Consider the following 12,432-nt stretch of genomic DNA (forward strand, 5'->3'; position numbering starts at 1 on the left):
CCCTTAACTATCCTGTAATTCAGGAGATAAATAGCTATAATGAAAGATATCTATAGGGGTGTGTGTGTGTGTGTGTGTGTACATTACATTATTTTTTCCTTGTATAAAGTTTAATACAAACAGCATTGGGAAGTTGTGCAACTGTATTTTAGCATTCATTTAATGTTTGAGGCGACACTATTATTTCCCTGTTATGGACTGAGGCTAAACAGTATCAAACAGTATGGGACAAAGCACTTGGAAATATGAACAATTTTAAAAAACCTCATTTGCTTTAATTCTAAAAATTTTGAAATTTTCAAAATTTGAAAAGTGTTGCCCTGCTCTAGTTTATCACTATTTATTATTTATACAGCTCCATCAATGTGCAGGACAGATTAAAGGCAGAAAAAGAGAGTTCACTGCCTTGTAGCCCATATAATCTATTTAGAGAGGGGGAAAGAGGGAAATGTTCATATGAGATGTTCCTTTTCCTACATATCATTTTTTTTCTTTCTGGGATTTCCCAATTTATCTCTGTATTTTAAGTTGGGTTTCTAAGCTTTGACTTTTTGTCTGGTTTTGCTCTCTATTCACCCTTGCCTATTTTCTTTTAAACTAATTGCTTTTTTGCCCTTACAGTTCTTTCTTTCTTTCTTTCTTTCTTTCTTTCTTTCTTTCTTTCTTTCTTTCTTTCTTTCTTTCTTTCTTTCTTTCTTTCTTTCTTTCTTTCTTTCTATTAATTTTATTTTACTCCTATCTCTCATACCATAGAGACAATCTTATATTGGCCAGAGGAATGGACTAGGGGTAACATTTTCTGAAGTCTCTAAGGACCAGAGCTTCATAGGTATTTAGGCACCTAAATAGGTAGGATTTTGAAAAGCATCCAAGCACCTAAGTCCCATGGGCGTTTGGTCTCTAAGTGCTTGTCAGAATCCTATTTGATGCCTAGCTACTTGTTTAGGTGCCTACATGCCTTTGGAAAACTGGTCATAAGTGCCTTTAGGAGCCTAAATCCCATTTTCAAAGAGACTTAGGCACCTAGAAGCCTAAATCTCATTGCTTTCAATCAATGCCAAAGTCAGTTTGAAAATGTTACCTTAAATGAACTAAAATTGGATTGTGGTCTGCTACACCTCAATTGTCTGAGCCTATGATTCGCTGAAATTTAGCGTGGCCATTAAAGGAGCTTTAAATCAAATTCTACAAGATTACAGAACTATGAATATTAGTGAGTGGATCCTGTGAGGCGCTGAATGCCCCATAATTTACTCTGAAATCTCTATGAAGTCAACAGGCATTGCAGGAGATCTGCAATTCACAGGACTGGCTGCTAACGCTACAATTCTATGCAATTTATATGCAATGAACAACTGGGGATACAGATTTTTGTTTCATACCCTCCACTTGGTGCCTCTTAGGGACCAAGTGCAAAGGATTTCTGTAAATAATAGTTCTTTAATGATGTATAGAAATGGGAGATGGAAAAGGCACAATGTTAATCTTTTTTTTGTGACGAAAAGAGACCATTTACTTCTACTCTTTCTGCCTTGCAGCCAGTTTTTGATCCATGAGAACACTTTGTGTCTCACCCCATGACGACTTAGTTTTTCAGTAGCCTCTTCTGCAGGACATTGTCAAAGGCCTTTTGAAAGTCGAAATAAATCATGTATCCGGTTCTCATGTATCTATGACCTTACTGACATGTTTAAAGAATTCTAAAAAAGTAATGAGACACGATTTTCCTTTGCAGAATCTGTGCTAGTTAGACCCTATCAGACCATGATCTTCCAGATGTTTGGTTATTGTTTTAAGTATGCTTACAACCAATTTACCAGGTATAGATATAAGTCTTGTTTATCTATATTTTCCCAGATCTCCTTTAATGCCTTTTTCAAATATAGGTACACTGCTACCCTCCAATTCTCAGTTTTTAATGAGAGATGGCATATTTTTGTTAACAGCTGCTCAGCTAATTCATACTTTGGCTCCTTCAGAACTCTGAGATTTACCATCTGGGCCTGTTCGGTTGCTCCAGCACCTCTTCTCATAGTTCAATCTCTGTGATCACATCTCTGCTACCAGAAAATGGCAGGTCAGGGTAGGAATTTCCCCAACTTCCTCTGTGGTGAAGACTGATGCAAAGGAATCCTTTAGCTGCTCAGAAATTTCTCATCCTTAATTGTTCCCTATAACCTCTGGCGATTCAGCAGACCCACTGATTCTTTTACAGGCTTCCTGCTTCTGTTAAACTTAAAGAATCTCTTGTTTGTTTTTTCACTTTTAATTGTTTGCTCTTCAAAATGCATTTGGATTCTTCTAATTTCCTTTTTATTTCTTGCTGCTTTAATTCCTGTTCCTGTTTATTGCCTTCAGTAGAGTCAGATTTCTAAATTTTGAAGGAACTGAGGCTTAAATAGCCTCTTGACTCCCACCATGTAGGCATTTTGGCTCATTTCTTGTCTTTCTGGATCTTTTTTCGTTCAGTGCAATGTGTTTTCTCTGAGACTCTTTTATTGTTTAAGTAGCATCCAGGCCACCTCTCGGGATTTTACTTCCTTTCTTTTCCCAATCATGCTAGGCCCCTTAGTGACTGTGAAACCGCACACAACTTTCATTGACTTCTATGGGACTTAGTGCTTTTCTGCAGTTTTTATATCAAGCCCTTAATCCTCCCTCATCAGTCTATCCTTCCACCCCTTACCCACACCATGCTGATGGACACAAATACTGTAGATAGATCAGATAAGATTTGATTAGATGATGGACCTCTTGTATTGTATTTTCTCTAAAGTTCCTTTAATTAGTGGATATATTCATGATTCTTGGAGGACCTCAAATGTATACAAAGTATTTAAGGAGAAGGCTCAGCACTTCTAGAGTGCTAGAAGGCTGTCCTCTGGTTATACAATACCATGACTGTTCTTGTCATCTCCTTGTAACTGTCTCTTCTCAGCTTCTCCTGACATGAGTCAAGCTGTAAGTAGTTTCCCTAACTTTCCCTGAAGATGGGCAAGGATTTGTAGATGAAAATATGGGGATTGAAACATTTAGTCTGCCTTTTTGAATAAAAATAAAAGTGTTTTAGTTGCTTGCTCTTCAACATCCTTCTAGTAAGCCTTTGAGGTAACCACAGAGTGTTCACTGTCACACAAGAACTTTAAAGTGAAGTTAAAATTGCAGGGACATGGTGTGAATATAGCCTTCCAAGAACATTAAAATTAAACTAAACTCAAATAAAACAAACATCACACAGTGGGACCCCAGGAAATGCAGAAGCTTGAAAGAGGATCCAGTGAATTTCAGAAGGCTTCTTGGGTGTTCTCTCTTGCTACAGATTTCACACCTCACTAGTACCACAACAATGGTGTGTGCTGATTTGATTTTTCTCCCCACCGGTTCCTCGTGCTCTCTCCAGATCCCCTTCCCGTGTCCACATTCCCTCCCAAAGGCAAGGAGCAGGTCTTCCTTCCTATAGACATCAGAAATCCAATGCTGAAGCGGTGGGTGTAAGGGGAGAATAGGCAAGAACAGGGAACTTATGGGGAGGAGAAAAGGGGAGAACATTCCCCCACAGGGTTATGGAGGAGGAGAATTCCCTACGACTGTTTGGAAAGAGGGATTTTTTCCATGGAAATTTTGGCTATTATTCAGAAAACCAAAACATTTTTAGTTTTTGTCTGAAAATGTTTAATTGTACTAGTGGTTTTGTGTGTTGTCAGTTTTTTGCCCAAAATTTTTTGTGCTTGGATGAAATAGTTGATGGTTGGATTTTCAGTTTTCTGCCTTTTTTTATTAAAAAAGAAAAAGGAAAGCAGACGGTCTCCTCAAATGTTTGCATTTGGTCAAAAACGCAATTTTTGATTGGAAGAAAATTTTGATGGAAAGTTTTCAGCTGGTCCTACCAGCAAACTTGGAATTTATGTCCCTTTGTGTGACTTTTAGTGGAAAATGTTGATAAAGGTCCCCTGCAATGAGGTTTCACTCTGAGCTCTCTTTGCAAAGAAATGGGCTAACATCTTATTTTTTAAAATGAGCAGCAATCGTAGAATCATAGTAGATTGGGATTCAAAGGACTTCAGGAGGCAATCTCCAGCAGTCATTTGATATCCAGGGAAGACTAGTAACTAAACTGTATTTATTTATGGTTTTTTTAATTACATGACAAAAAGAAAATGTCTACAACATTAGTCTCCAAATTTTTAGCTCGTACCACTCCTTACCCCTGTCCGCACCCCACCCCCTCCTCCCAGCTGGGGTTGGGATCGAGGCCACAGTCAGGGAGCTGCAGTCGTGACTTGGGGCCGAAGCTAGGAATGGGGTCACTGCAGGCTGCAACGGGCAAGGCCGCGGCTGGGAGCCGAGAGCTGGGAGCCAGGCACTGCAACCAGAGGCCGAGGCAGGTGCTGGGTGCCAAGGCTGTGGCTGGGTGCCGGGGGTCGAGGCTGAGATAGAGGTCAGGGGCCGTGGTCCAATGCCACAGCCGGGACAGGGGCTGCAGCTGGGTGGTGGGGCTGGAGCAGAGCTCCGGGCTAGGTGGCGCTCCCTGCCAGCCCTGCTGCACCCCTCTACAAATGTTCCTCCACACCTTCTTAGGGAGCTCACCCCATAGTTTGAGATCATCTGGTCTACAAGAATATTTGAACTCTAATGAACAGCTATATTTTTATGGCAACAGATCTGATAAACATCTTGTCCCACGTCCAAATTTGGCAGAAAAGGTTTACCTCGGGCCAAGTTCTCACCTGCAAATTTTAAGACAAACGTGCCCTTTTGGTGATGTAGTAGAAGCTCCAAAATTGACCTTAGAATGGAAACTAAATTGGAACAGTAACTAGGGAAGACCTGCATTAGTCCATAATATTTCCATTGTTTTGTATAAATACAGGCAGTTACCAGAACCAGAAGAAGGAGCTAAAAGTGTGTTCTCCACATGTTCTCATTACCATCTTTCTGCGTATCTTTCAGTAGTGCACTCAGGGAGGTGACTAACATCTGTCGCATACAGTTTGTTGTTTTCTTCTCCTTTCCCCTGGGGGAAATTGTGTGAAGAGTGTAGATTTGAGGGGTTGTTATGTTTGTTTTTTTAATTATCTGTACTCTATGCTATGCGCTTATGTTAGCCAAGGTGAAGTTTGAGAAGTGCACCTGGCACTTGGAACTGCAGGTGGTGATGGTTGTGGTGGTTGTTAGTTCCTGTGGAAGTTTACTCCACCCTCCTGGACTGGCTCCAGAGAAAGCTCTGTCACATGTACAGATGAGCTTTGTCCTTGTGACAGAAAGTTCCATTGTGCCAAAGAAGTGGAGTGGTTGGCCCCATGGCCTGATCTTGGAGCCTCAGGCAGTCTTTTAGGTATCCTGGGCCAGGCATTGAGCACCATGAAGATAGGGACTGAGATCTTTCATTTGACCTGGTATTCTATAGGGAGCCAGTACAGTGAGGGGAAGACTAGTGTAATGTGCTTACAGTAACCTGTATTTCTGAGGAGACATGCTGCATCATTCTGTAGTAATGGGAATTTCCTGAGGCTGATGGCTTTATGCCCAGCTAGAGAGAATTGCTAACCCAGTCAGAAGATGACAAAGGTGTGTATAACTAAGGCCAAATCGTCATCCATCTGGATGGGATGTAGTTGCCTATCTAGCCATAAGCGGTAGAATATGTTTCTTGTGGCCTTTGCTATGTGGGAGTTAAGTGTCTGTGAGGAATGCAGGAACACTCCCACCGAGCCATGGGGTAGGTTGTCCGGTCACGTAGTTCCTGTTCATATTGATGCTTATACTGGCTCTAATGCACCATCTTACTCAGGTACAAATCCCAGCGTTCATCTCAGTTCAGTAACTCCACCTCTGGAATTTCTATCTCACCACCAGAAATGAGTGAGCAGTCAGTGACCTATGTGGACCTCAGATTTCATACACCTGCAGAGCAGAAGAGAAAACGAAGACCAGAGCCCACCAGAGTCACAGGTACTTTATATTTATAATCTCCTGAATCTATGTCTGTCATTATTCCTTCAGCTGTTCTCAAAATCTCCTTCTTGAACTTTATCCCACTCACCCTAACATTATATAGCAAGAATCGGTGTGAGAATTCTTTCTCCAATATCAGTAAAAGCTCTCTTGTTAGTTTTGTGCCAGTCTGTGTGGTACCAAGCTGTCCCCAGAAATGTATAGTCTTCCAGCTACGGGAAGGAGGTGGCTTTGTACCTCCAAAGCCCTAGAATGCATTTATTTCATTACGAAGTAATAAACCCCTCTGTTACAGAGTGGGACTGGCCCTTTAAGAGGGAAGAGTATAGTGCCCCTGTGACTGGTCAGCTGACCCCTGTTGGGCTATAAGAGAAGACACCTGGCTGGATTGCTCTGTGCGCAAACATTTTCCATCTCGAGTGCCCCAGGTTTTCCAGAACTTCCCTGACCTCCAGCCTCACCAGAGAGTTTTTCTGCCAGTCAGCAAAGTTTTGGTGCCATCACTGACAGGGGAAAGGTCTCTTGGCCAGAAGGATAACCATTGACACAGTTCCAGGCTTAACAACATCTTTGATCCCCCTCTTGCTCTTCCTTCAGGGCATCCACTGAAGATTTTAGGCTTCCGAGCAATCACATCTCTTGGGCAGAGACTCACCTTCAGACTGTAGTTAGCTCGATTTCATGTCCCAGGGCTATAGCAGTGCATTCCAGTTACAAACCAACCTTCACAAAGCAAACTACATTTATTCTTAGGGCAAAAGTATTAAAGTGAAAACATTTAAAACACAATAAAAGAACCTACCTGCATGTTAAAAGCTTACCAGAGGTCACCCCCAGCTCCAGCATAGGGCTCTGGTTGGGTCAGTCTTTCAGAGCTCCCAATAACTATTGTCCTCTTGGACATCTGTCAGTTTTTAAGATCAGAAGCCAGACTCCTCTGGGTAGATCAACTGTTTGTTTTTGCAGCTCAGGCCTTTAATCTCCAGTTTCTAAGAACAGGTTAATCCCCAGTCAATGGCCTTCTCCTCAGGGTGTAGCTTCAAAAGGTCAATTTTTTTCAGGGTCAAATTCTGAGTCCTTTCCTTATTTGTCGTCACAGAATAAGGTACAACTCAACCTGAATTACAACTGAAGAATCAGGCCCTCAGAGAATTCAGCCCCTTGTTCTTTTCTGTTCATGACTTATCTGGGAATAGGCTTCAATTTTAAAAATATGGTGTTCTCTATGAAATTATTCAGTGTGTGGTTTATGTTCCAACCTTTGAGTGAGTTGTCAACTATTTGTAGTGGCTACCGCTTCAAGAATTCAGTGTTCATACTTCACTACTGGAGCTATGTTACATGCTTTCTGCTTCCTAATTGGATGACTCAGATAAAGTTGAAATGGGAAATCTGACACAAATTTTGACCAATGTGTGTAATTAACCAGTGGGATAAATCACCAAGGAATGTGATAATTCTCCACCATTTGGAATCTTTAAATGATTCTCATTGTAAAAGATATGGCCTAGTTCAACCACAAGTTATTGATCTTGGAAACAGGAATTACTGAGTAAGGTTCTATGGACTGTGTTACATCAGGCAGGATGTAACACCTGAGACCAGATGCTCATAATGGTGCATTCTAGATGTAACATCTATGAAGTTCTGTTCTCTTCTACTGTGATGACAATTTCATAGAGCTGTCTTTCCATCCTTATAACCTATCAGAAATCAGCAAGCAGGAAATAACCTACTCTGATCTGAAGTTTCACACTCCTTCAAAGCAGCAGAGGCAGAAAACACCGACAAGTGCACAGAGCAAAGGTATTATTCATGATGAGCTACTGGCTTCTGATTCTTTTTTGTCAAAGTGTTCAGAGTCAAACATTCTCCTCCTGTCCATAGCCATTGTCCATGGCATCGTATTTCAGGATCAATAAAATTAGAATTTTCTGTCCTTTGGCAGGACATGCCAAATTATTGGGCTGGGAAGAAACTGGGATGTGACAGCTCCGGCTTTCACCAGGTGTGATTGTTTTTGCCAAGCCTTTTGAATGAATGGCAGATTTACTGAGCACATATCCAATAGCTGTTCTTATGGACTGGTTTAGCTCCAGAGGGGTGGGTTCTTGCTTTGGTAGATTGGTGTGGTGGAGAGCTCTGATCTGATCCCAGAGTCTCAGGAGACGGGCATATTCTAGCCATGTTGCTTTTTTTTTCTCTCTCTTCTTTCTCTTAGAATCTCCTTCTTCATCTTCACCATGGCTCATTACAATGATTCTGGGGCTCCTCTGCCTGGCTTTGGTAGCAACCACAGGGGCACTGGGTACCATGTGTAAGTACTTGCTAAGAAGACAACAAACCATGATCTGGACCTTTATAACGTTTAGAAGGGATCTTCTAAGTTTGAGTGATGTGTGTAAATGCATGCATGGGACACTGTCATAATTTGCATTACTCCGTGAAAAACAACTTTCCTTTGGTATTTAGATGCTGTTGCCTGCTGAGATGTGATTTGAATTTTACCTGTAAAACATATGAGAGAAGCTGAGATGCCTTTAAGGGTGTGTCTACACAGCATTTTGGAGCAAGCCTTCCAGCCCAGATCAACAGACTCAGGCTAGTGGGGCTTGCATGAGCCCTCTGCAAATAGCTGGATAGATAATACCTTGAAGTTACATCTGGTGCTGCAGTTGCAGCTCTGAAGCTTAGAGAGATGGGTGGTTCTAAGAGTCCTTCTGAGTTAAGATTTTTCAGCTCCAAACCAAAACCTTCATTATTCATTCAGCTCTAATGACAATGCAGCAAAAACACCAAGAGTTCTGTAGCACTTTAAAGACTAACACATTTAATGTCTGCAGGCATAAGCTTTCGTGGGCTGTAACCCATTGACAGAGCTCATACTGTTCAGCTCTAGAGGTCTCTAGTTCAATCTCCACTGTGTGAGCTATGAGGGCAACTCTCACAATTGCTGTTAACATCCTGACAATGCAAAAGGAAACTGACCTAGAAAAGTGTACTTCATTTTGTTTTAACTGATTTCTTGTGGTATTGATTGAAGTCCTCCAGGCTTCCCATCGAGTGAGAGAACTGGAATGTATCCATGATGAGGAATCTATCCACAAACAGGATATTCTGAAAAACCAAAGCCAATTGCAGGAAACACTGAAAAACTGCACACAGGAAAGGAATGATCTCCAAGCCCAGAAATCAAACATCTCGAAGGTTGCAAATACGAAAGGTATTGATCAGAACTCAATCTTCTATTATATCATTTATGGTAATATTATTGCCTATTCAGAAACCAGCTCTCCTTGTCCTTATTAACAACAAAGGGTACTTCTGTTCCTATGCACGCAGTGTACAAGGGCCTCATCTAAGTATTAATAACACGGACAGCCACAAACAAATCTAAGCAAAGATATGGTGTCCTTAATATGGACATAATCAATGATCCCTGGCTCACTAGCTTCAGGGTAGAGAAACCTGGGCAGCTCCTTCCCAACTTACATTGCTGCATGGTACAAGGTAAAGACACTGATAAACAGAGGGATTTTGAATAATGCAACAGACAAATATTCTGCTGCACAGAGAGACCCTCATGCACTTCCCTCCCCACAGTGCTGACTGTACGCCAGCTCAGTTTGCATCATGATCAGCATCATCATTGCTGTAACTTGGAAAGCCATGCCAGGATGACTGTGACTCATCTGCCGTGGAAGCAACTTCTTTAGAAAGGCATTGCACTGTTGCCTACCTCCTGCACAATTTCCTTTTTGTGAAGAGGAGAAGGCTGTGCTGTTTGTTCCTCTCTTCTCTAGTGCTCTCATTACCTTGCTTCTTCATTGGGGATGTGATCTGAAACAGGGTTTCTGTCCCGTGAACTCTTTTGAGAATTCTATAATTTCCTATTTCAGAATTCGGATAAAACCAAGACCTGACAAAGTTATCCATGAAAGAACAGAGAAACCCAAGAGTAGCCAATTGTTTACTGTTGAGGGGACTGAGGTGGGATGTGGGAGAACCAAGGTTAAGTCCCTGCTCGCCTGATTCAGGAAAGAGCCTTGAACCAAGTATCCCATATCTCAGGTGAGTGCCCTAAACACAAGGTTATTTTGGGGGCACCCACACCAGCTTCCTTGAAGCTGGCAAGACAAACAATACATTCTCTTATAGAAGAGTGATACATGTACACACTAGCTAGTACATGGTGACATCCAGTATCAAGCTGTGTGCACCTGTCAATGCAGAAATATGATGAGTCTATATTGCTTTCTTTTTCCAGGAGATAAATGCAGCTCTTGCCCAGAGAGCTGGATACAGCATAAAGGGAAGTGTTACCATTTTACTAATGAAAAGACAACCTGGGAGAAGTGTAAAGAATACTGCTCGTCTCATGGCTCCAGACTGCTGAGAATAGAGAACAAGGAAGAACTGGTGGGGAATTGACCCTTTGCCTTCTTTTCCTGTATATTGCAAACTACACCTGCCCAATATGCCTGTGATGGGGAAGTGGGGTATGGGTATAAAATGAACAATAATGTGGGCAGGGTAAAATGACCCTCTAGACTGCTTGTGTTGTATTCCGAGCTGTGTCCCTAAGGGAGACTGAGCACCAGAGAAGCAGTGAATAAAGGAATGATTTTGAGCACCAGAGAAGGAGCGAATGCAAATTCTAACACTGACTGCCAGAGTGACAAAGGGCGTGTGATGTCCTTCAGCCTATGGGTTAGTGCTGCGCCTAGCATGAGGAAGGCAGAGAATCCGTTCCTAGGGCCTGAGTCTCCTGTCACTCCATCAGGAATCAGGACTTCCTCCAGTGAAGTCAATGAAATGAATAAAACCAAGCTTTGTCTCTCTTTAAGTGAGGCAGGGAATGCTGTTGGGTTAGTGTCTCTGCTGCTTGGGAAGAGAACCCCTCATGTCTCTCATTAGCGATACCCTTGGCTGATGATGAAATCCTCAGGAGAAATGGGGTGTGATTGGCCAGTGTATGGGTATTACAGCACAGTGGTCCTGACCGGGACACATGAGCCTCATTCTCTTCCCTGGTAGCCATACAGTTACTAATGAGGATTGATGTAAATGATTTCGTCTTGTCCCCAAACAGGATTTCATAAATCCACTGGTGTGTTACCACTGGATTGGACTATCCCGTAAGGGACTTGCTGCAAGATGGATGTGGGAGGATGGCACTGCTCATTCCACTGACCTGTAAGTCTCGGACACATCTAGAAGTTGTTCACTTGTTTTACATCCTTGTGCATTTCCTACAGAATTTGCACCCTGGCATTGTTAATGGTCTTAAAGATCAGTGAACTCGTAGAATAATTGTTTGTTTTTCACTTTTAAAAATTCTCGCTGGCAGGGGTGGTGTTATTTAGATTTAATAATACAATCAAACAATTGAATGAACAAACATGAACAGGCTGTGGTATTCTCCCGTAGTACCCCAGATAGTTCTAAAGCTATGTCAGACCCACATGTGAATAGCGACATTGAGAAATGGGATATTTCAAAGCTGAAAAATTGACTGAGGTGATGCCACAATTACATTTGTTGAGAAAAACAAGAGAACCCCTCCTCCTCCTGAACATGACAACAACTGAGGTAAATATAAAACAAAAGGCATCCCAGCTAAACTAACAATCTCACACAACACAATTTCCAAATCGCAAAGTATTGCTCTTCATAGCTCAGCTTGCAGGGCATGTGATTTTGAGAACTGACATTAATAGGTAAGGCAAGTTAATCCCAATGTTTAGGCAGCCAAATGCAATGACACAGTTTGTGATTTCAGAAAAATGGCATGGCTGAGTGTCAAATGTTGCTTTCCCCTCAGGTTCCGAGTAAGGATGCAGGAGCCTGGTGGGCTTTGTGCACTTATGAATGTAGGAGGAGTCTCCTCCTCTGAGTGTACAGGACAATATCGCTCTATTTGTGAGAAGAGAGCTGCTTCGTAAAGCCTGCTGAACTCCAGAGGATAATAGTGTCCATGAGAAACTTATTCTGGGATGTTCCAAAGACAAAGAGAAATTCCCACTTCTTCAGTTTTGCTGTGTTACCATTCAGACTCATGGGCTGTAGTTTCAAGTGATAAAGCACACCTCTTCTGGAATTTTCTCCAGCCAACCAGAGCACACCCACCAATCCGAAAGACTGTCATTGCTATCTGGGTTGATAAGAGTTGCCTTTCGAGGCCATTAATGCAACTATTAATAAATACTTTGTAGAAAATACACAGTGTTGTTGGTGCACGGGGTGTTTTACAGAAAAATACAATTTGCCCCAAAGAGCTGACAGTGTAAATTGAAACAAAACAAAATAAAGAGACAAAAGAGGAATCTGAGAGGAGACAAGCATTTATAATAGTGAGAATCACCATCTGGGTGGCTGGGGACTGAGCTGGGATGTCTAGAGTGAAAAGCCTGAGCCAGAGGAATAGCTCCGTATCCGGCAGCTGTAACACATTCACATGACCTGTGGGTTGGGGCT

The 12,432-nt window shown here is 42.0% G+C and overlaps 1 protein-coding gene across 1 annotated transcript; it reads left to right on the forward strand.

Moving 5' to 3' along the window:
- The first annotated feature begins 5,858 nt into the window (after positions 1 to 5,858).
- On the forward strand, positions 5,859 to 12,109 carry LOC137152301 (natural killer cells antigen CD94-like). The gene is made up of 7 exons (XM_067546835.1): positions 5,859 to 5,952; positions 7,666 to 7,761; positions 8,177 to 8,272; positions 8,999 to 9,178; positions 10,223 to 10,374; positions 11,048 to 11,151; positions 11,780 to 12,109. Exons 1-7 carry the CDS (start codon positions 5,859 to 5,861, stop codon positions 11,898 to 11,900), a joined length of 843 nt encoding a protein of 280 aa, XP_067402936.1. The 3' UTR covers positions 11,901 to 12,109.
- Positions 12,110 to 12,432: the final 323 nt, after the last annotated feature.

The sequence above is a fragment of the Emydura macquarii genome, unplaced genomic scaffold (assembly GCF_026122565.2).
Source record: "Emydura macquarii macquarii isolate MOO-44397 ecotype Brisbane River unplaced genomic scaffold, CSIRO-AGI_Emac_v2 contig_1165, whole genome shotgun sequence".
NCBI lineage: Eukaryota > Metazoa > Chordata > Testudines > Chelidae > Emydura > Emydura macquarii.